This window comes from Triticum urartu, chromosome 5A (genome assembly GCF_056163025.1).
Source record: "Triticum urartu cultivar PI428250 chromosome 5A, HENAU_Tu73, whole genome shotgun sequence".
Classification (NCBI taxonomy): Eukaryota; Viridiplantae; Streptophyta; class Magnoliopsida; order Poales; family Poaceae; genus Triticum; species Triticum urartu.
The window spans coordinates 567,348,370-567,371,382 of NC_141877.1; the positions used below are offsets into that span (position 1 = coordinate 567,348,370).

The 23,013-nt window shown below is 47.8% G+C and overlaps 2 protein-coding genes across 2 annotated transcripts; one reads left to right on the forward strand and one right to left on the reverse strand.

Annotated features, from left to right (window-relative positions):
- The first annotated feature begins 8,548 nt into the window (after positions 1 to 8,548).
- Positions 8,549 to 9,617, forward strand: LOC147972925 (uncharacterized). The gene is made up of 2 exons (XM_087524509.1): positions 8,549 to 8,744; positions 8,851 to 9,617. The coding sequence occupies exons 1-2, from the start codon at positions 8,549 to 8,551 to the stop codon at positions 9,591 to 9,593; spliced, it is 939 nt and encodes a 312-aa protein (XP_087380635.1). The 3' UTR covers positions 9,594 to 9,617.
- Positions 9,618 to 9,749: 132 nt separating this feature from the next.
- On the reverse strand, positions 9,750 to 14,700 carry LOC125509076 (transcriptional adapter ADA2). The gene is made up of 12 exons (XM_048673954.2): positions 14,350 to 14,700; positions 14,006 to 14,243; positions 13,364 to 13,429; positions 13,172 to 13,297; positions 13,018 to 13,093; positions 12,423 to 12,489; positions 12,278 to 12,336; positions 12,113 to 12,178; positions 11,499 to 11,721; positions 10,917 to 11,127; positions 10,449 to 10,763; positions 9,750 to 10,356 (listed from the first exon to the last, which is right to left on the reverse strand). The coding sequence occupies exons 1-12, from the start codon at positions 14,400 to 14,402 to the stop codon at positions 10,150 to 10,152; spliced, it is 1,707 nt and encodes a 568-aa protein (XP_048529911.1). The 5' UTR covers positions 14,403 to 14,700; the 3' UTR covers positions 9,750 to 10,149.
- Between the last annotated feature and the right edge of the window lie 8,313 nt (positions 14,701 to 23,013).

The window sequence follows — 23,013 nt, forward strand, 5'->3', positions numbered from 1 at the left end:
CAACATATAGTCTTCACATCCGAACAAAATGAACGAATGCATTCCTCTTGAAATGGTCACATATCCATAAATTGAGAAGCCACTTAGAATTTAGGTAGAGAAATAAATCAACAAGGTACGGATCAAGAACGAATAATCGGTAAGAAATCCCAATCTCAAACCAAATATCCGTGGAAGAAGAACTAGAGCTACTAGAATTCCCACCTATGAAACTCCCGAACCTTTCCGGTTATGCAATCAGGTGTTGGGGATACAGGGGAAGCATAATATCTCACCCAAATCTAGCAAATCCTACATCCAGCTGTATCCATCCTTCAACACATAACCGAGAAAAACTTCAGAAACCATCTACCTCAACCTTCGAAAAGCATCCGTTATACAAGTTATGGCGATACTCCCGAACTCCCGCCCCAGTACTGGGTGGCGTCGAGGTTATCTCACCAACGAACTGCATAAAAGAGATTTTCGATGTCGGCGTACTAAACTCAGGTATTCCAGAACTGCAACGATAAAATTATGACGACAACACCTCAGAGCTCAACTCCAGGGACACTTCCACAAAACCCCTGACAGGAGGCACCAAGACAATGTTCTCGTCATAAAACCATCGGAATGATTCCAAGATACCCGCGTGATCCTAAAAAAAATTTAGTGAAATTTGAGAAGAGAAGAGTCAAAACTCTACGTCAGGATGCCTTACCAGAGTGATGAGGAGACTGGGAAGTAAAAAGAATTCCTAAACTCTCCGATATATAATTCCTAAATGACTCAAAACATTTTTCTAGACACAACTCGGTCGCTAAAAACGATCAAGCAACGGGGCTCCTAAGGTCGGGGAAGGCTCTGATACCAACTTGTAACACCCTCGATGCGACTATATATCCCATGTGTCGAGGCACGACTTAGAGGCATAATCGCATTGAAGGCATATGTCGCAAGTTAGGCAATCTTCACAACATCCCATGTAATATGAATAATAAAGGGGAGATAACATAGTTGGCTTACACTCGCCACGTCAATCAAGTACATAAATAACATTACATCATCCAAACACTCATGGCCCGACTACTATGCCAAAATAAAAGATAACCCAACAAGCGACACGGTCCCGATCACCCCAACTGGGCACCACTACTGATCATCAGGGAAAAACACATAGTATCGTTGAGAGTCCTCGTCGAACTCCCACTTGAGCTCAAGCGCGTCACCTGGAGCGGAATCATCAGGCCCTGCATCTGGTGTAATAGTAATCTGTGAGCCGCAGGGACTCAGCAATCTCGCACCCTCGCGATCAAGACTATTTAAGCTTAATAGGTATGGCAAGGTAAATATATGTGGAGCTGCAGCAAGCGACTAGCATATATGGTGGCTATCCTGTTCGCAAAAGAGAGCGAGAAGAGGAGGCAAAGCGCGAATGGATAACTAGAGAGCAACCTGCGCAAACATTACTCCAACACCGTGTCCACTTCCCGGACTCCGTCGAGAAGAGGCCATCACGGTAACTCACACTGTGGATTCATTTTAATTAAGTTAAGGTTCAAGTTATCTACAACCGGACATTAACAAATTCCCATCTGCCCATAACCGCGGGCACGGCTTTCGAAAGTTCAAATCCCTGCAGGGGAGTCCCAACTTAGCCCATGACAAGCTCTCACGGTCAACGAAGGAATAGACCTCCTCCCGAGACGTTCCGATCAGACTCGGTATCTCGGTTCTTCAAGACACTTCGACAGGTTAAAACAAATCCAGCAACACCGCCCGAATGTGCCGACAAATCCCGATAGGAGCTGCACATATCTCGTTCTCAGGGCACACTCAGATGAACACTACGTACAACTAAAACCAACCCTCGAGTTGCCCCGAGGTGGCGCTGCAAGTGGCTCTATTTGGGCCAACACTCAGAGGAGCACTGGCCCGGGGGGGTTAAATAAGATGACCCTCGGGCTCCGGAAACCCAAGGGAAAAAGAGGCTAGGTGGTAAATGGTAAAACCAAGGTTGGGCATTGCTGGAAAAGCTTTAATCAAGGCGAACTATCAAGGGGTTCCCATTATAACCCAACCGCGTAAGGAACGCAATATCCGGGAACATAACATCGATATGACGAAAACTAGGGCGGCAAGAGTGGAACAAAACACTAGGCGAGAGGCCGAGCCTTCCACCCTTTACCAAGTATATAGATGCATTAAGATAACATGGCAATATAATGATATCCCAACAAGTAAATAATGTTCCAACAAGGAACGGTCTCCAATCTTCACTTGCAACTAGCAACGCTATAAGAGGGGCTGAGCAAAGCGGTAAAATAGCCAATCAACGGTTTGCTAGGACATGGTGGGTTAGAGATTTGACATGGCAATTTGGGAGGCTTGAAAGCAAGTGGTAGGCATCGTAGCATTGGCATAGCAAAAGAGCGAGCATCTAGCATAGCAAAGATAGTAGTGATTTCGAGGGTATGATCATCTTGCCTGCAAAGTTGCCAGAGTTGACTGGATCCTCGAAAGAAAACTCAACGGGATCCTCGTTAGCGAACTCGTCTCCCGGATCTACCCAAACAAGACAAACAAGCAAACTGAACACAATCAACCACGTGCAAAGCTCAAACAAAATGATGCAAAGATGATATGCTATGCGGGATGCGATGCGGGATGCATATGCAAGATTTGACAAGGAACGCATGAACCTGGCCTCAACTTGGGAATCCAAGTGTGCAACTGGAAATATGATATGAAATCGCTTGAAAACGATATAAAGAACGCCGGAATCGGAGTTACGGTTTGGACAAGGCAAGCAATTCAAATATGACCACGTTCTGCGATTTACAGCAAGTAGCCATCTAAATGCAATGAGATGAATAAGCTACAGCACCCAAACATGGTAACAAAATACATGGCAGGGATGCATTCATGATGCTTAACAAAAGTCTAGCACTGAGCTACGGCCAATTCATCAATTAACAGGTTCAAACAAGCATGGCAAAAATGCATATGGTAAACAGATCTCAGACTTAGTGAAATTAACACTTGTCTGGAATTTCAGATCAGATAGCACTCTTCGGAGCAACAAAACTATATGCTACAGGATCTGAACATGGCAAAGTAAAGCATGGCATGGAGCTACTCAAAGAGATTAACAAAAGTCCCTTGGTGACCTTGAGCCAAAAGGGATCAGAAAATACAATTGCAAGCATGTGAACATGGCAAAAACATAATCAGATCACAGACTTTGTGAAAACTGGAGCATGCTGAAACAGATATCAAGTAGGCATATTTACGAGCTCGATGCACTCTCTACGGAGCAAGTCATGACCATCTAAGCATACACCCACCAAGAATAAACAAAATTCAAGCTAGATATGGCAAGAAAAATAGCATAGCATGCACGGATCAACTACAACATCCTCGGCAAAATCGCTAACAAGTAGACAATCTGCCCAGATTCACGAAGTAGCAAAAGTAGAGCTCGATTGACTCAAGCTAGGGTGCTCCATAATTGCAAACAAAGACATGGATGGATAGAGCACTATAATATTAACAAAACATCCTTACTGATCATCCTCAAAAGAGGCACGGATCACTAGGAAACAACATGAACATATGGCAATATGAGATAAACAGCTCAAGGGCTTAGTGGAAATGCTAAGTCCCTGAAATCAGAATTACCAAGTGCCTCACTTTGCAAGCTTGTGTTAGTCACCACACACATCACAAAAATACATGGGTTGCACCTCTGGAGAGATGGCAAAACCCTTAACAAAACATATGTAGAGCTCATGGGCATATCATGCACACATTAATCATGGCAAAAATGACAAATATCTAAATGGAGTAGCAGATCTGACAATTATCTCAAGTAGCACTCTTCTAACAGCATTTCGGGCATCAAGATGAACTCAAATGAAAATGATGCAATGAGATGAAATGATGTACTCTCTGAGGCGAACATTTTGATATGCTATATGCCCAAAACGGAGCTACGGATACGGAGATATAGCATGATGAACAGGGCAATATGAACTAGGGTTAGGGATAAAAAGTCAACCCGATCCGGATCTGGATCTGGATCTGGCCCGGTACTGTAGCAGCACGCGGCCCGAGGATCACCGGAAATGGAACCGTGGTGGCCGGAGCTGCGGGATTCGGCTGGGGTCGGAGGAGAGGGAGATGGTGCGGCGGGCTCGGGCGCCGGCGAGGCGCGCGGTGGCCGGAGCGAGGCGAGGCGGCGAGGTGCGCCGGCAAGGTGAGTCGAGGCGGCGGGCGGTGGTCGTCGCCGGCGACGAGCGGACCAGGCGGCGCCGGCAAGGTGAAGCGGCGCGGGTGGCGTCGGGCGCGGGGCGGCGACCGCGGGAGCTGGCGGCGCTGCTCTGGGCCGGGAGGGCCCGCGGCGGGCCTCGCGGGCCTCGGGCGGAGGGAGCCGTCGGCTGCCAGGTGGCGGCTCCTCAGTGGCTGCGGGCGGCGGCAGCGGTTGTCCGGACCGGGACGGACATTGTCCGGTGGCGGCGGGGCAATTTTGCCACGGGATCGTGATCGAACGCTCTAGATGATGGAGAGGGTTTTGGTGGGTTTTGGGCCAACTTGGAGGGGTGTTGGGCTGCAACACATACGAGGCCTTTTCGGTCCCTCGGTTAACCGTTGGAGTATCAAATGAAGTCCAAATGGTACGAAACTTGACAGGCGGTCTACCGGTAGTAAACCAAGGCCGCTTTGCAAGTCTCGGTCCAATCCGGAAATGTTTAATCCCCACACACAAACGAAAGGTAGAAATGATCACCGGAGGAGAACGAAGCGCCGGAATACAAAACGGACAACGGGGAAAATGCTCGAATGCAAGAGATGAACACGTATGCAAATGCGATGCACATGATGACATGATATGAGATGCATGTAAACGACAACAACACACGGAGGCAAAAACCCGAACCCGAGAAAATAAAATAACTTAAGGCCGGAAACAACAAGAGTTGGAATACATATTGGAAAAATTATATCCGGGGTGTTACAATATTGTTATAGTAGCTTGTTAGGATATTACGATTCATGTTGTAGCTACTTGTACTCAAAGTTTTGATCTAATTAAGTACCATGTTTGAAATGTGAGCACTGTTGGGGAACGTAGCAATAATTCAAAATTTTCCTACGTGTCACCAAGATCAATCTAGGAGATACTAGCAACGAGAGAGAGGGAGTGCATCTTCATACCCTTGAAGATCGCTAAGCGGAAGCGTTACAAGAACGTGGTTGGTGGAGTCGTACACGCAGCTATTCAGATCGCGGTCGATTCCGATCTATGCGCCGAACAACGGTGCCTCCGTGTTCAACACACGTACAGCCCGGGGACGTCTCCTCCTTCTTGATCCAGCAAGGGAGAGGAGAAGTTGAGGGAGAACTCCGGTAGCACAACAGCATCGTGGTGGAGCTTGTGGTATTCCTGCAGGGTTTCGCCAAGCTCTACGGAGGAGAAGGAAGAGTTGGAGGAGGGAGGGGCTGCGCCAGGGGGAGGGGAGAGGGGGCCGGCCCCTTCAGATCCCATCTAGGGGAGGGGCGGCGGCCAAGGAGGGAACCCTAGATGGGTTTTGGGCGCCCCCACCCCTAGGAGACTTGCCCCCCAAGCCAGGAGGGGTGGCTGCCCTAGGGGAGGCGCCCCCACCTCTCCTGGTTACGTGAGATGGGGTGGGAGGGGCGCACAGCCCCTTAGTGGGCTGGTGTGCCCCATCCCCTTGGCCCATAAGGCCCCCCAACACTTGTCGGAGCCTTCGAAACCCCTTTCGGACACGCTGGTCGTCCCCAGGTACCCCCGGAACAATTCTGGACTCCAATACCCTTCGTCCAATATATCGATCTTCACCTCCAGACCATTCCGGAACTCCTCGTCACGTCCGGGATCTCATCCGGGACTCCGAACAACCTTTGGTAACCACATACTATTTCCCATAACAACTCTAGTGTCACCGAACCAGTGTGTAGACCCTACGGGTTCGGGAACCATGCAGACATGACCGAGACATCTCTCCGGCCAATAACCAATAGTGGGATCTAGATACCCATATTGGCTCCCACATGTTCCACGATGATCTCATCGGATGAACCACGATGTCGGGGATTCAATCAATCTCGTATATAATTCCCTTTGTCTATCGGTATGTTACTTGCCCGAGATTCGATCGTCGGTATCCCCATACCTCGTTCAATCTCGTTACCGGCAAGTCTCTTTACTCGTTCCGTAACGCATGATCCTGTGACCAACTCCTTAGTCACATTGAGCTCATTATGATGATGCATTACCGAATGGGCCCAGAGATACCTCTCCGTCATACGGAGTGACAAATCCCAGTGTCGATTCGTGCCAACCCAACAGACACTTTCGGAGATACCTGTAGTGCACCTTTATAGCCACCCAGTTACGTTGTGACGTTTGGTACACCCAAAGCATTCCTACGGTATCCGGGAGTTGCACAATCTCATGGTCTAAGGAAATGATACTTGACATTAGAAAAGCTTTAGCAAACGAACTTCACGATCTTGTGCTACGCTTAAGATTGGGTCTTGTCCATCACATCATTCTCCTAATGATGTGATCCCGTTATCAATGACATCCAATGTCCATGGTCAGGAAACCATAACCATCTATTGATCAACGAGCTAGTCAACTAGAGGCTTACTAGGGACATGTTTTGGTCTATGTATTCACACATGTATTACGGTTTCTAGTTAATACAATTATAGCATGAACAATAGACAATTATCATGAACAAGGAAATACAATAATAACCATTTTATTATTGCCTCTAGGGCATATTTCTAACAAGCACATGTTATTTTAGGAGAACGTGTGCAAGTCAATACACCAATGCACATAGCTACATACCGTGAGATGTCTCCCACCCGTTCGCTCATGACCGCAAGGGCATCGTTAGGTTTTCTCTGCCTCATCTTTTATGGCCTTAGGGTCATTGGAGGCGCGATTGACCTAGGCCTTTGCTCGCGGGAGAGCTACATTTTTAGATGTATTTTAAAGTTTTATTAGAGTTTGTGTCCTTTTTAGAGAGACGAGACAATGTCGGCTTTCTAAAGATGGAATAAGGTCCTCCTCGCCTAGCCTCCATTTTGATGGTCCTTCTTCTAACGTCGTCGGAGGATGTGTGGAGGGTTTTTTTGGCAGATCTCGCGGGACTCGGTCAGCATTGTTCTTCGGTGGATCCGCATGGACCTGGTCTTTGTTCCTCTGTGGTTGCATGTCTACATGATGGATCTTTTCTATCTACGCTTCTCTTTATCGGTGGCGGTTATTGTTTTGGTGCGCTGGTCATGTGGGGCCTTAGCACAACAACTTCCCAAGTGTCTACTACAACAAGGTTTGTCCGGCTCCAATGAGGGAGGGGTGATGATGATGGCGCGCCTTCGGCTCACTCTAGTGCTTGTAGTCATCGTTAGTTGGTTTGTGGACCTAGATGTAATTTTACTTCCGATGTTCTTTCTAGTAGTTTGACAGATGATGAAAACATTGGAAGTTTTTTTCTCAAAAAAAAAGAAAGGAAAGAAGAACATGTGCACACTCAAAAAACAAAATGTGAGCCCATGCTAGATTTTTTTTAGAAACACCTGCAACTTTATTCATACTCATAATAATTTCAGGTACACTGGTTTGGAACTAAGATCCAAGAAAATACAAAGCAAATCCTATGACTAAGAATTACAATAAAATCTCTTGAAATCACCTTCTTTGCAGTATCAATCTCTGCTCGAAGAAATACTCCAAAGACTTTGGTAAAGAAGCTGCAATTGGACTAGAGCAACGGTGTTGTCACTCTTTCACCCGCACGAACATTACCAATAATGGTTTTTGAAAGCGACTTGAGTCGCCCATCCAAAACGATGGGAAGCCTTAATCAATGAATGTACTTGGGCCGGGGATGATCCCCTAGAAATGCAGGTCATCGAATCACTATATCTTCATCATGATGTCGATGCAAGATTTCACCTTCACAAAAAATCAGACCAATAAAAAAATCTTGACACAACAATATAAACTCATCAAATTCAAATAACGGATCTGCGAGGACAGAAAACTCAAACATCATGGCACCGTCAAAAGGACGAGAGAAAATTTATTCCTCGCAAAACTGTGATGATCACTAGAAGAACGTAAAGATCTTGAAGATCCAAGGTCCCCCAACCTCTTAGCGTCAAGATGGCAGCCGGAGGCGAGGGGACCTAAATTTCTGAGATGACGGCCACGACGGCGACACGAGAAAACCCTAGCAGACGTTGAGCACATGCTAGATGACTAGTATCAAACCAAAGCGGGCCATATGATGAATGGCCCACATCATTACGGGGCTAATGATCAAATCCTCACGAGGCACCGCCGCTGCTCTCATGCTTCTTCCTCGAAACCAGTATGACCGATCCATACTTCTGAGGTTTGTCCCGCCTTATTCGATCCTACCGTAGGTCACACCTCCATCCAGTTTCGTCCAAGGTAATACACTGATTTTACCTGTTATAGTTTTTTGTCCAGCAGAAGGAGGCCAGGGCCAGGGCAGATCCGACGATGCGCCGCCAGTTCATCAACCTGGTGCTGGGCTGCCACAAGACCCGCTCCTTCGTCCTGCACCGCATCAGGTCGTCGAGCCTCTTCCACCCAAGAACACGAACCGCCGGCACATCGCCGCCGCCGCAGGTGGAAGAGGCCGCACTGCCGAAACCCGCGCTGTCGTTCGGCCTTCTCCGCAAGGAATGCGTCCCAGGCGGGACCTCAATGTTCATGCCTTTTGGCGGCAGCGGGGACGGGATCCTCGGCGTAGACCCGAGCGGCGACGTCCTGGCCTACGACGCCCGCCTGAACAACGTCAGGATCATGCCCAGGCTGCAGGGGTGCATGGCCGACCCCGTCGCCTTCAACGTCGGCGACGCCCTATACCTCCTGGGAGAGGCGCCCCGACAAGTCTGGTCGGACCAACCAACCCTGCTTCCAAGTTCTCAAGCACGGCGACCCTCCGGAAGACGTCTACGTGTTTCCCAGGTGGCACTGGCGCTCCCTCCGGCCCCGTCCTTACGTGAACACCGCCGGGTACGAGCCCTCGGGCGCCGCCACGATCACCGCCTCCGCGCTGGTCGGCGACGACATCTGGGTGTCGGCCGACGGCATCGGCACCTACGCCTTCGACACCGCCAAGCGCAGGTGGAGCAAGGCCGGCGGGTGGGAGCTCCCGTTCTGCGGCGGCGCCGAGTACTCCCCCGAGCTCGGCCTCTCGTCTCGACACAAGAAGAAGCTCTTCTGCGCCGCGGACCTCTCGGCGGCGGCGGGTGCTTCCGGTGCGCCCGAGCTGCGCCATGTCTGGAGGAAGGAGCTCGCCGCCAACCCTGGGGACTGGGAGCTGCTGGACTCGCTCCTCGTGCATGTCGGCCATGGAAGGTTCTGCGTCGCCAGGTTCTACCACGTCTATGCAGATGAAGAGTGCCCTATTGCAACGGAGAAATTCGCAGTCTTCACCGGCGTGGAGGTGGAGCGCTGCAAGGCTGGTGGGGGGATCAAGATGGTCAGGCACAAATCCATACGCTACGAAATTGATGCCTATATCCACTGGGTGTTTTAGGGGCGAGAGCTTTTGATGCAAGGATTGTTCAAGTTGCACTGGTTTTTGCACGTTGCTTTTGCTCAAACCAATCAGGTGCACATACACATATAACAAATCAACAGTCGCAAAGGCGGGACAAAACCTCGACGACCTCAAATCCCTGCAATGGTACACTTAAAATGAATGGTTGCACATGAATCCGCAATATCATAAATAAAATGGACAAATGTTTACATACATGGTACATCATCTCAGTCCCCTAAACCTACAACAAAGGCACTATCACATCATCATCACAGTACACTTTCAGCAACAATGGCGTCTAACTCCTCTTTAAAATCGAACAGCAATGGCAACAACTCACGCTACACATTCCCACTGCCGGGTAATTTTACAATTTGGCTCGAATGCCTTATTGCACTTCTCCAGAAATCTGACACAAATCTCAATGTAACACTGCTACAGCCAAGTCATGTAAGTATAGCCTCCGTTCTCACCTGGGCCTCCGTCGTGCTGAGAAACCAAGATTTGGTTTTGGGCCAAGCCTAGAGCAGGCAGAGCCCAAATTGCATAGCTAAACCATCGGAGCCTCCTCGTTGTTGCCCAGCTTTTTTGTCACCATATCATAAACTGTATCGACTTTGGCAGGATCGACTTTAAACAATACATGGGCATCTTCCTTCTTGACGACATTGCCCTTGAACATCTCCTGCATCAGCACCTCCTGCATTCTCAGATAATGACTAGGTAGCAATCTGTTCTGACAGCACAGAAGTTTTTCCTGAAATAGACAAGACGGGTTGTTTCGTTATTGTAGCAAGAACCAAAAGTACAAACAAGGCGGCATCAAGAATAAATAAGCAATGTCCTTACACTGGCGCTTAATAGCTCTGCCCCAGGAAGACCAACAATGTCCCAATCATCCCATTGCTTAGCGCTTGTAGGTCCTGTGGTTTTTGGAGAATCCCTGCCACCAGCATCCAAAATGCCACTGCCTTTCTTAAGATCCAAACTCCCATCAGTCTCAAGTTTCATAGGACGATTTGTTTTGTGTCCTGATTTACTATTTGAAATAAGCTGGCCACTTTCCTTGGCTTTCAGAGCATTCGCCTCATACTCCTTTCTCCTCTTTTGCTCTATGTGTATCTTGGCTTCAGCCAGCGTACGGCATCCAGCTGAACGACATTCCTGGCATTAAGAAAATAAAATGATGTAATGAATTGTTCTTTCCAGATAAAATAAATGGTGGGACTGCAAAATGTGAAGTTAAGGGTTTGAATTTAAGAAAAAGAATACAAACATAAAAGTATGGCCATGTGAACTTTGGGGAAAGTAAAACACCTGAAGCTCTTGAATCCTCCTCCGGATTTTTCGCTCTTCAATAACACTCCTAACAAGGGCTTCATGTTCCTCCTTGGAAAGGAAACGCATGAAAACCTTGTACCGATGGTAAACTTCCTTGTCTTCATTAGTTAGATCCTTCTCCAAAGGATTAGGATATAGTAAATTTCTTTCCAATATGAACTCTTTTCTCCTTTTTCTTTCATCAAGCCTATGAAAGAAGATACTTAACTGGATGAGAAGCATAGAGAAGGTTCTCTCACATCTAATACTCTTTGTGTCATTAAAGATTAGACATGGTCTGTTGGGGTTATGAATGAAGACATACAAGCAGAACTATTTGTGCAAATCAACTACTCCCTCCGTAAAGAAATATAAGAGCGTTTAGATCACTACTAGCTAGCAACTAAAGCAATAGGAAGTATGGAGCCCTTTTCATCTGATGAATATTACTTAGTAGGAGCAAATAATAAGGTGCTGCCATGATCTTCTCAAAATTAGAGGCATAAATTCAATGTAAGTTACTGCAACAAAAATAATATTTACTACAAACATAATATTTCATCATTGCTGTTAACAAACCTTGACAAGTAAATACGCAACACACGTAGCTTCAGTTCACGATCAGTTTCTGAATCAGTTTCTTTAAATTCCATCTCTGCGAGGGCTTGTTCAGCATCATTATCATACTCTGGGTCAAACTCGTGTCTCTTTGCATTGTACCCACTCAATTCAGTTAAAGAAGGCCCCTCATCTGCAGAATATCTGGGTTTTTTCACGCCAATACTTCTATCCATATGACCATCTGGCACACGCAAATTGAACAGAACAAATTTCAATATATGATAATGCAGGAATCTGAAGAAATATAGTTGATTATCACAAATAGAAAGCAACTGCTTCCAAATCTATCTTTGGTAATATTTTGCAGACGGTATATTAAAATATAAGACCTTCAAGCATAAAAAAAATGTCTTTGTAATTGTGAAGCATGTCTCAAAGGGTGATATCTTGGGAAACCATAATAAGGAGTTTTATTTTGATTTAATCTGGCACCTGTCAGTGCTAATTGAACAATAAATGGACATTATTACTGATGGGAAAGCAATGCTTGACAATGAACGAATAACTGAAAATAGAAAATAGCCCAAATGCATCCATCTGGTCACCCATCAATGGTTTATATATGATCATACCTTCGACTTTAGATAGATTGGCACTATCTTTAAAATGCCCAACAGTTGAAGCTTTCTTATTTGCACCTGAAGCAGATTCAACGGATTAGCATAATCTGAATCATATTCTAATGACATAGACAAAGAAAATACTTAGGATTGGGTCTGTCAAATTCCAAAACATACCACCAGGTATGTGCGAAGGTGATCGACTGGCTGGACCTTCTCCAAGTGCATCTTCCATCCTATGCAAGGCATGAAGATAATGGTCAGTAAGTAGCCTATTGCGAAGATACATGGTTATAAATATTCTAGAGCAAGAACAGCATACTTGATCCTGGAGGGAGAAAACGGTGACTCTGCCTTAGGTGTCAAATCCCCTGATAACAGTGGAATTCCTACATAAGAAAAGAAAGGAAACATGAGATCAAGACAATTAAATAAGTGAGATATCATATCTTAAGTCTTTACTGCCATTCTTCTTCATGTGATGGAGGCAACTACTCAGCATGCACTTTTTAGCACCCTCGCATTCAGAGCCATTACCAACAGAACAATGTCCTGCAGAACCTTTCTGTTATTTCATTATATTAGCTCATGCACTTGTGCAGATTCTTGTGTTCATGTCTGTGGTTCTGTGCATATGGACAAATTTTAGATATTAATAGTTAAGATATCAGAAGGGCAGAAACAACGCTACTGAATGTACTGTTATATCATCCTTTTAGAACAGATCTGTGCAACCAAAAACCAACTAAGTTCTCATCACCTATGAGAAATTAATATTTAATAACATATGTCAGCCTTCAAAATCCAAACCCAGCTTGTGTCGCCAATTAGACCAAATATTCAAGAAAAACTACAACATTTGGTTCCAGCCTAAATAGATTTTCTTTGTCACCTTAAAAGATGTGACCATGACTTACCTTTTTTACTCTCACCCTGTACTTTAGCCATGGCAAGAAGTTCCTTCCTATTCTTGCCATTAACATGAGACATGTCCTACAATGATGAGGTAGCATTGAATTAAGTATCAGTTGTTTTCAACTCCACAAATTAACAGGTAGACAAAATGATTACCGGAAGGGGATAACAAGGTGAGTTCATATATGCAGTAGTATAATGCTCGATGCACTGTGCCTTGCTCTTAGTACCAACATGCTCCGCAACTTCAGCCCAGTTTCCCAGACCATACATTTCAATTCCCTACAATTATAAGAGTCAGAACCCACCATCCAGAAAGTGAACAGAACAGATGGATGCAGAAAATACCTCTAGAAGAAGGATTTCCTCATCCGCATTCCAATCTGGACAAATGAGTGGAAAAGATAGGTTGTCCTGTTGCAAAATTTCGGTTAAGTTACAGGATGCAACAAACACGGCAAGCATGACAATACAAAATACTTGAAGTGCTAAGGTGGAAAGTGGTTTCTTTTTTCCTCTTCCCTTTTCTTTATGAGAACTCTCCTCAAGATGACCTGGGTGTGCATGTATTAAGCGTCATATAGCCAGTTGCAATCAAGATGGTTGAGTAGAGAACCATGTAGAGCCAAACATATGATCTGAGTTCACACATCAGCTGATGACTTACACTTGTAAGTGTATTCAAGTTAAGAAGGGTGAAGCCTGAATGTGATGGGAATATACTAAGACAGTGGTCGTGTGGGTTGATTCAGCGTGGAGTGACACATTTCATCTTTTGGGTTTCCCGCCTTTTTGACCAAGTAACAATCAGTTCAGACTTACTATTCGAAGTGACATGTGGGATGCTAACCATGCTATACTAGCGCAGGTACTAACAGCCTGTTAAGTTCACTGCAGTTCAGATGTGGTAACTCCGCTGTTCTATAATACTGGTAGTCAGCTAAGCATGCATTTGTAAGCTAGAACGCTAAGTGAGCATAGTGCACTGACCATGACCCTGTAGGGGTGGTTGCTCCGGTGTGGAGTGACCTCGGCTCCGACGGAGAAGCACTCGACGCAGAGGTCAAAGTCGGGGCACTTGGAGCACTTGAACCGGATCTTCCCGGACAGGTCCTTGTTGCAGTAATTGCAGTGGTACAGCGCCTTCTTCCCGTCGCCGGCTCCCCCGCACGCGGCGGATAGCGAGTCCGACGCATCCCCGGTCGAGGCAACCCTCCTCCGCTTGGACCTGCAAAGAACGGACAACGCATTACACCATTCGCTCGCAGCGAGGCTCGCTCGCAGGCAAGCAAGAGCGAAATGCGAAGCGGCGGGGAGAGGGGGGGTAGCGGTACCTGTGGTTGGTGTCGTCGTCGCCGGAATTGGGCACCCCGCGGGACCGGCCCATCGCGGACCAAACCCTAGCGCAAACCCCTCGAAACCCTAACCCTAGCTCGAGCGGGGATCCGCTACCACGCCGCGGCCGGCCGCATCGAGCTGAGCAGAGCTGGGTGGGGGGTTGATCCGGGCGGGGGCGCGGACTAGGAGGACCGGGGGCGCCGGGGGATCTGCGGCGCGGCGGGGGTCGGGATTTGGCTGGGGCGGGGAGTCGGGGGGAAGACGACCACCATGGGCGACCGCGACGCAGCTACAGATCAGAGCCAGTAGTAGAGTCGGACTAGTATACTGCCGGCGCGAGAGCTGGGCCGTCCATCTGAGGCATCCGACGGCCGACGTCCTTCCGCGGACAAATCATGGGGATATCTCTTGCAGCCGCTCTGAAGCTTCGGGCTAGAGCTTTTTTTTCGGAGACAAACTTCGGGCTTCGGGCTAGAGCTGATCTGATGACGAAGAGTTTTCGGTGCAGAACTTGTTATTAGAGAAAACAAATTTAATAAAAACTTGTTATTAGAGCGGGCGCCCCAAACCCGCTTGGCGGTCGACCCGATTAGTGACTGGTCACAAAAAAGCGACTCAGACGGGCTCCTTAAACGGGACTCAAACGTCCAGATTGACCGGCACCTCTCATATCCAGCCCAAATATAAGGCGGTCGGGCGCGTCCGTCACGTCGGACCGGACAACCCAACTCCACCACAAATTGCAACAAAAATCCATCAAAACATTCCCCCTCCTCCCGCGTCCTTCAAACCTTCCGCGCGTCCGAACCCTCACCGTCCGCCACACTTGCTCCCCATCCTTATCACCGCCCTAGATGCCGTCCAGCATGTCCCCCAACTGCTGCGACAGAGGTTGCGTCCACCTTGTCCGTCGGCGTCCCATCCTCGGGTTCGTCATGCAAGCTGGAAAACATGGCCCAGAGGAACCAGAGCCGGTGACAGCGAAAGAGGGAAGCGGATGCGGACATGAACGAGCAGTTGTCCCCACCCACACCCCCCACCCCCCGCGCCCGGAACCTCGCACCCCATCCATCCCACCGCCGACAAGGATTGCACCGTCGGACCAGGTTGGGATAGAGAGGATCCGACTGCCAGTTGGGGCATTCCGGAAAGCTTCCCGCCCACGCAGATGCCTCCGATAGACGTCCGCCACTCGTCGCAACTCGTTCGGGCACCGACAAGCACATGCACTGGCGGCGTCCAGGCTGCCCACGACATGTTCGACGGAATGACACAACAAGACTCGGTATGTTTTTGTTGCACCTGTCCGATTGCATATGCCATGTTCAGTGTTTTGCATAGACCACTAGTTCATTTCGGACATGATGAATGCTTGCAAACCATGATCATTTAGGAATTGTTTATGTCGGACATGATCAATGATAATCAAGCTCCGACATGGACTACGAATTGGGTGATCCAAGTTGCCCTTTATTTGAAGTTGGGACAACATCAAATCCCAAACCGACCAAGAAGAAGAAGAAGGCAAAGACAACAAAGGCAAGAGGTCTGGCATTCTCAACTCTTGAGAATATCTTGTTGGTCAAAGCTTGGTTGGCCATAACAATGGATCTAATATGCGGCACCGAGCAAAAGGGAAACAAGTATTGGGAGAAGATTTGAAAGGAATATCATGAACAAAAGGAACATGTGGAACTGCATCATACCATCACCAACCGCGATGTGGCATCTCTCCAACATCGTGTTGGAAATATGCCCTAGAGGCAATAATAAATTGATTATTATTATATTTCCTTGTTCATGATAATCGTTTATTATCCATGCTATAATTGTATTGATAGGAAACTCAGATACATGTGTGGATACATAGACAACACCATGTCCCTAGTGAGCCTCTAATTGACTAGCTCGTTGATCAATAGATGGTTATGGTTTCCTAACCATGGACATTGGATGTCGTTGATAACGGGATCACATCATTAGGAGAATGATGTGATGGACAAGACCCAATCCTAAGCCTAGCACAAAGATCGTGTAGTTCGTATGCTAAAGCTTTTCTAATGTCAAGTATCATTTCCTTAGACCATGAGATTGTGCAACTCCCGGATACCGTAGGAATGCTTTGGGTGTATCAAACGTCACAACGTAACTGGGTGACTATAAAGGTGCACTACAGGTATCTCCGAAAGTGTCTGTTGGGTTGGCACGAATCGAGACTGGGATTTGTCACTCCGTGTAAGCGGAGAGGTATCTCTGGGCCCACTCGGTAGGACATCATCATAATGTGCACAATGTGATCAAGGAGTTGATCACGGGATGATGTGTTACGGAACGAGTAAAGAGACTTGCCGGTAACGAGATTGAACAAGGTATCGGATACCGACGATCGAATCTCGGGCAAGTACAATACCGCTAGACAAAGGGAATTGTATACGGGATTGATTAAGTCCTTGACATCGTGGTTCATCCGATGAGATCATCGTGGAACATGTGGGAGCCAACATGGGTATCCAGATCCCGCTGTTGGTTGTTGGCCGGAGAGTCGTCTCGGTCATGTCTGCATGTCTCCCGAACCCGTAGGGCCTACACACTTAAGGTTCGGTGACGCTAGGGTTATAGAGATATTAGTATGCGGTAACCCAAAAGTTGTTCGGAGTCCCGGATGAGATCCCGAACGTCACGAGGAGTTCCGGAATGGTCCGGAGGTAAAGAATTATATATAGGAAGTGCTATTTCGGCCATCGGGACAAGTTTCGGGGTCACCGGTATTGTACTAGGACCACCGGAAGGGTCCCGGGGGTCCACCGGGTGGGGCCACCTGCCCCGGGGGGCCACATGGGCTGTAGGGGGTGTGCCTTGGCCTATATGGGCCAAGGGCACCAGCCCCAAGAGGCCCATGCGCCAAGAGAGAGAAAAAAGGGGAGAGTCCTAAAAGGGGAAGGCACCTCCGAGGTGCCTTGGGGAGGATGGACTCCTCCCCCCCTTGGCCGCACCCTTCCTTGGAGGAAGGGGCAAGGGCTGCGCCTCCCCCCTCTTCCTTGGCCCTATATATAGTGGGGAAAAGGAGGAGCAACCATACCTAAGGCCTGGCGCCTCCCTCTCCCTCCCGTGACACACCTCCCTCCTCCCGCAGCGCTTAGCGAAGCCCTGTTGGAATCCCGCTACTTCCACCATGCCGTCGTGCTGCTGGATCTCCATCAACCTCTCCCTCCTCCTTGCTGGATCAAGGCGTGGGAGACGTCTCCGTTCCGTACGTGTGTTGAACGCGGAGGTGCCGTCCGTTCGGCGCTAGGATCATCGGTGATTTGAATCACGACGAGTACGACTCCATCAACCCCGTTCTCTTGAACGCTTCCGCTTAACGATCTACAAGGGTATGTAGATGCACTCTCCTTCCCCTCGTTGCTAGTCTCTCCATAGATAGATCTTGGTGACACGTAGGAAAATTTTGAATTTCTGCTACGTTCCCCAACACATCGATGGGGATCATTCAAGGAGAAGTGAACAAGTACGTCGGCTACTACTCACAAGTGATCGGCCGTCCTCAAAGTGGTATGGGAGTGGCAACTCACGTAAGTTACTTCATCTTGTCATCATTTGCGTATACTTGTTTTTTTTATATTCTCATGCTCATACATTTTTTTGTATACCAACCCAATACGAAACGAAAAAGAAGCCATTTGTCTTTAGCCATTGTTGGATCATATTGAATAGCCGGCCAAAGTGGACACAACTTGCAGCCAATCTCAAGGCCGGCAAGAAGAGGAATGATGACTCAAGCTCCCACCAATCAATTGGGTTGGTAGAAGAAGAGGAAGATGATGTCGTGGAGAATATAAGAGCCACCATGCCAAAGGATAACCGGCAAGTCATGAGAAACAAGTGGGAGAAGGCAAGGGCCTCCCATGACGCTGCGGCTACAAAAATGTCCTCCACATGGACATGCATTTTTTCTGATGAGGGAGTAGAAGAAAGAGGAGAGGTACAAGCTCATGTTGAATGCACAAAAGAAGAGGATGGATTTGGACCAAAAGAGGGCGAAGAAGAAGCTGGAAATTAAGACAGGAAAGTTCGAGTTGAAGAAGCAAGAGCCGGCGATCAAATGAGAGCTCGAGAAGGCCAAGACATTTGGAGAGATTTAGCTTGAGAAGGAGAGGCTGCAAATAGCACAGGGCACGAAGGATGCGAAGATCATGCTGGCGGATGAAAGCCTCTTGGATGACCATGCCAAAAAGTGGCTTGTGGAGAAGAAAAAAGAGATCAACAAGCGTAGGGACAGCGAGGCGACGATGGCGGCTATGGCAGCAACCGAGCATGCGGCAAAGGTGCAGGCGGAGCATGCGGCAAGGATGCAGGCGGAGCAGGATGCAAGGATGGCCCCGAAACAGGCGGCATGGATGGCGTCCGGCGAGTGATCCAGCCAATCAGTAACTGATCCGTCACGCACGGACATTGATTTGATTTGGCATGTCTGGATTGCTTTGATTTGTTGAACTATGATTTGTTTTGCTTTGTTTTGAACTACTGAATTGGGACACATTGTATTGTATAATCGACATGCATGGATTTGAGGTTCCGAATTTAAGGTGTGTGGATGTGCGGCAGCCCATACGAGAGGCCGCCCGGTATTGTTCGTGGACGTGTCCGGACGCGTATAGGGGGCGGATTTGTCAAGTCCGGCTATAGATGCTCTTAAATATTGTGCTTTTCTAAAACAGAGGTAAAAGTATTGCCCCGTCATATTAGTTCAGAAGAGTTTTACAAAGGAACAAAACATTGGGTCTCATAGAGTGTATGGTTTACTCAATCTCTTAGCGCCTACTAGTAACGCGCAAAAAACCCGACACTCTATATAATGGAGACGTTCCTAAAAACTCTTGCATTGCGCTCATTCTAAATGTCTCATGAAATATGCATAAAGAAAGAAGCAAATCCCTTTTTCTTATGATGTCGATGCCTTTTGGCAGTTGATGTTGGCCATGGAGAACCACCAATCAGTGGGGAGAAGAAAGTTATCTCAATCTTGGCCATGGAGAACCACCAATCAGTGGGGAGAAGAAAGTTATCTCAATCTCCCATGCGCAAATCCACCATCTCGAGCCAAAGCTTGATCCGCTCCCAAATGCGTATGGTATATCTATGTTTGAAACACATGTGCGCATATCTCTTATATTTCTTTACAGAGGGAGTATTTTTGAAGGAATGTCATCACAGATCACTACTTTGATCTAAGCGCTCCTTTATAGAGGGAGTAATAGTTAGCGCGTGTTACTTTTTCTGTCTAAGTTCATTAGTCCCCTCTTATATTTTGGGTAAAAACTTCTTTCAAATATAAATCTAGCAGTATAATTTTTGTGGCATATAACTTATACTCTATTCGTTTCAAAATATAAGGTGTGTTAGTTTTTCAAAAGTCAAACTTATGCATGTTTGACCAAGTTTCAAAAAAAAGTATTAATATCTATAACACCAAATTTGTATCTTTAGATCCGTCTTGATTTTTTTTTTCATATTTTCTTTAGTTTGCATTGAGGATGTTGATATTGTATTCTAAAATCCTGGTCAAACATACACTTCTTTTACAGGCAACGGCAAGCGTTCTGCCAATTCATCTATATCTATACCAATATAAAAAGACCCAAAGAGGCAGATCCAAAGCATCTCGGTCGTCAAATCATGTTATCTAACGGTCCAAATCACTTCAATGTTGAGCACCAAACATGTTTAACGCTCTAATTACCCACCACAGCCATTTGTTGGAATTTTGCTAGTAGGCCTTTGGCCCAAAGCCCAATTAAAATTCTGAAATTCTCTTGACCCATTCATGCATACATGTGAGTGGAGTGAGTGAGGCTAAAGTTTAGTCCCACCCCGGAAGTTGAGAGAGAGTTGCACCTTTTTATAAGGTGAGCTCTTCTACCACTTGTATGAGCATGAGAAGAGGAGACCTACCCGCGCGCTCCTCCTCCTCGCTCGCCTCGCCTCGCCTCGCCGCGGGTTGCGGGATTGAGCCAAGCCGAGGACAGAGCTATGCACATTGTCTATATTTTTACTGCTCGGGAAAAATTAATGAGTCATTAATTGATAATTAATGGACGCGTTAATTACTGAACCGTTTCTGATTTTTTTGGATCGTGACGACTCGGACATGGGGTTTACTCTCATGACCTACCCGGCCCGCACTATATAGTCAGGCAGACGTCTACCCTAGCCGCCGCCGCTTCGTATGATTTCTCACCACCGTTCCAGATCATTGCGCCGCCAAGCAAGTCTTCTCCATCCCTCCTTTCAGCATGCACCGGGAGAAGGGACAGCAGGCCTCCGGAACCCCGCCTTTCGTGATCCTGTACGGGAGAGGGGCGGCCAGGATTTTGGGGAGCGCACTCGCGCGACTGCTGGCAGCAACGACTTCGCGAACGACGACTTCTTCCCCGACCTCGGCAACCTCATCCTCGACGACATGGGCGACAACGTCAACGCCGGCGGTGCTGCTCCCGCTGCACCGTATTGTTGGAAATATGCCCTAGAGGAAATAATAAATTAGTTATTATTATATTATATTTCATTGTTCATGATAATCGTTTATTATCCATGCTAGAATTGTATTGATAGGAAACTCAGATACATGTGTGGATACATAGACAACACCATGTTCCTAGTAAGCCTCTAGTTGACTAGCTCCTTGATCAATAGATGGTTACCGTTTCCTGACCATGGACATTGGATGTCGTTGATAACGGGATCACATCATTAGGAGAATGATGTGATGGACAAGACCCAATCCTAAGCCTAGCACAAGATCGTGTAGTTCGTTTGCTAAAGCTTTTCTAATGTCAAGTATCATTTCCTTAGACCATGAGATTGTGCAACTCCCGGATACCGTAGGAATGCTTTGGGTGTACCAAACGTCACAACGTAACTGGGTGGCAATAAAGGTTCACTACAGGTATCTCCAAAAGTGTCTGTTGGGTTGGCACGAACCGAGACTGGGATTTGTCACTCCGTGTAAATGGAGAGGTATCTCTGGGCCCACTCGATAGGACATCATCATAATGTGCACAATGTGATCAAGGAGTTGATCACGGGATGATGTGTTACGGAACGAGTAAAGAGACTTGCTGGTAACGAGATTGAACAAGGTATTGGGATACCGACGATCGAATCTCGGGCAAGTATCGTACCGATGGACAAAGGGAATTGTATACGGGATTGATTGAATCCTTGACATCGTGGTTCATCCGATGAGATCATCGTGGAGCATGTGGGAGCCAACATGGGTATCCAGATCCCGCTGTTGGTTATTGACCGGAGAGTTGTCTCGGCCATGTCTGCATGACTCCCGAGCCCGTAGGGTCTACACACTTAAGGTTCGATGACGCTAGGGTTATAGGGAAAGTATGTACGCGGTTACCGAATGTTGTTCGGAGTCCCGTATGAGATCCTGAACGTCACGAGGAGTTCCGGAATGGTCCGGAGGTAAAGATTAATATATAGGAAGTATGGTTTTGGCCACCGGAAGTGTTCCGGGCATCACCGGTAGTGTACCGGGACCACCGGAGGGGTCCGGGGGTCCACCAGGTGGGGCCACCAGCCCCGGAGGCCTACATGGGCCAATAGTGGGAAGGGACCAGCCCCTAGGTGGGCTGGGGCGCCTCCCACCAAGGCCCAAGGCGCCTCCAAGAGGGGAGGAGGGCAAACCCTAGGGCAGATGGGCCCTAAGGCCCACCCCGGGTGCGCCTCCCCCTCTCCCCCTTGTGTCCGCCACCCTAGATGGGATCTAGGGCTGCCGCCACCCCTAGGGAGGAAACCCTAGGTGGGGGCACGGCCCTCCCTCTCCCCCTATATATAGTGGAGGCAAAGGGGCAGCCCAACACATGAAGTTCCTCCCCTGTTGGCGCAGCCCTACCCCTCTCCCTCCTCGTCTCTCATAGTGCTTGGCGAAGCCCTGCTGGAGTCCCGCGCTCCTCCACCACCACCACGCCGTCGTGCTGCTGCTGGATGGAGTCTTACCCAACCTCTCCTTCTCCCCTTGCTGGATCAAGGCGTAGGAGACGTCACCGGGCTGTACGTGTGTTGAACGCGGAGGTGCCATCCGTTCGGCACTAGGATCATCGGTGATTTGGATCACGACGAGTACGACTCCATCAACCCCGTTCACTTGAACGCTTCCGCTTAGCGATCTACAAGGGTATGCAGATGCACTCTCCTTCCCCTCGTTGCTAGATTACGCCATAGATTGATCTTGGTGATGCGTAGAAAATTTTAAATTTCTGCTACGATCCCCAACAATGGCATCATGAGCTAGGTCTAGGCGTAGTTTCTATGCACGAGTAGAACACAAGTTGTTGTGGGCGTCGATTTTGTCAATTTGCTTGCCGTTACTAGTCTTATCTTGATTCGGCGGCATCGTGGGATGAAGCGGCCCGGACCGACCTTACACGTACTCTTACGTGAGACTGGTTCCACCGACTGACATGCACTAGTTGCATAAGGTGGCTAGCGGGTGTCTGTCTCTCCCACTTTAGTCGGATCGGATTCGATGAAAAGGGTCCTTATGAAGGGTAAATAGAAATTGGCATATCACGTTGTGGTTTTCGTGTAGGTAAGAAACGTTCTTGCTAGAAACCTATAGCAGCCATGTAAAAACTTGCAACAGCAAT

Coding starts and splice junctions, on each gene's coding strand:
- LOC147972925 (XM_087524509.1), top strand. CDS start 8,549: ATGCGCCGCCAGTTCATCAACCTGGTGCTGGGCTGCCACAAGACCCGC. Junction 8,745..8,850: donor CCGCAAGGAATGCGTCCCAG/GCGGGACCTCAA, acceptor GAACAACGTCAG/GATCATGCCCAGGCTGCAGG.
- LOC125509076 (XM_048673954.2), bottom strand. CDS start 14,402: ATGGGCCGGTCCCGCGGGGTGCCCAATTCCGGCGACGACGACACCAAC. Junction 13,094..13,171: donor CACCTTGTTATCCCCTTCCG/GTAATCATTTTG, acceptor TCATCATTGTAG/GACATGTCTCATGTTAATGG. Junction 10,357..10,448: donor CAGAGCTATTAAGCGCCAGT/GTAAGGACATTG, acceptor TGTCTATTTCAG/GAAAAACTTCTGTGCTGTCA.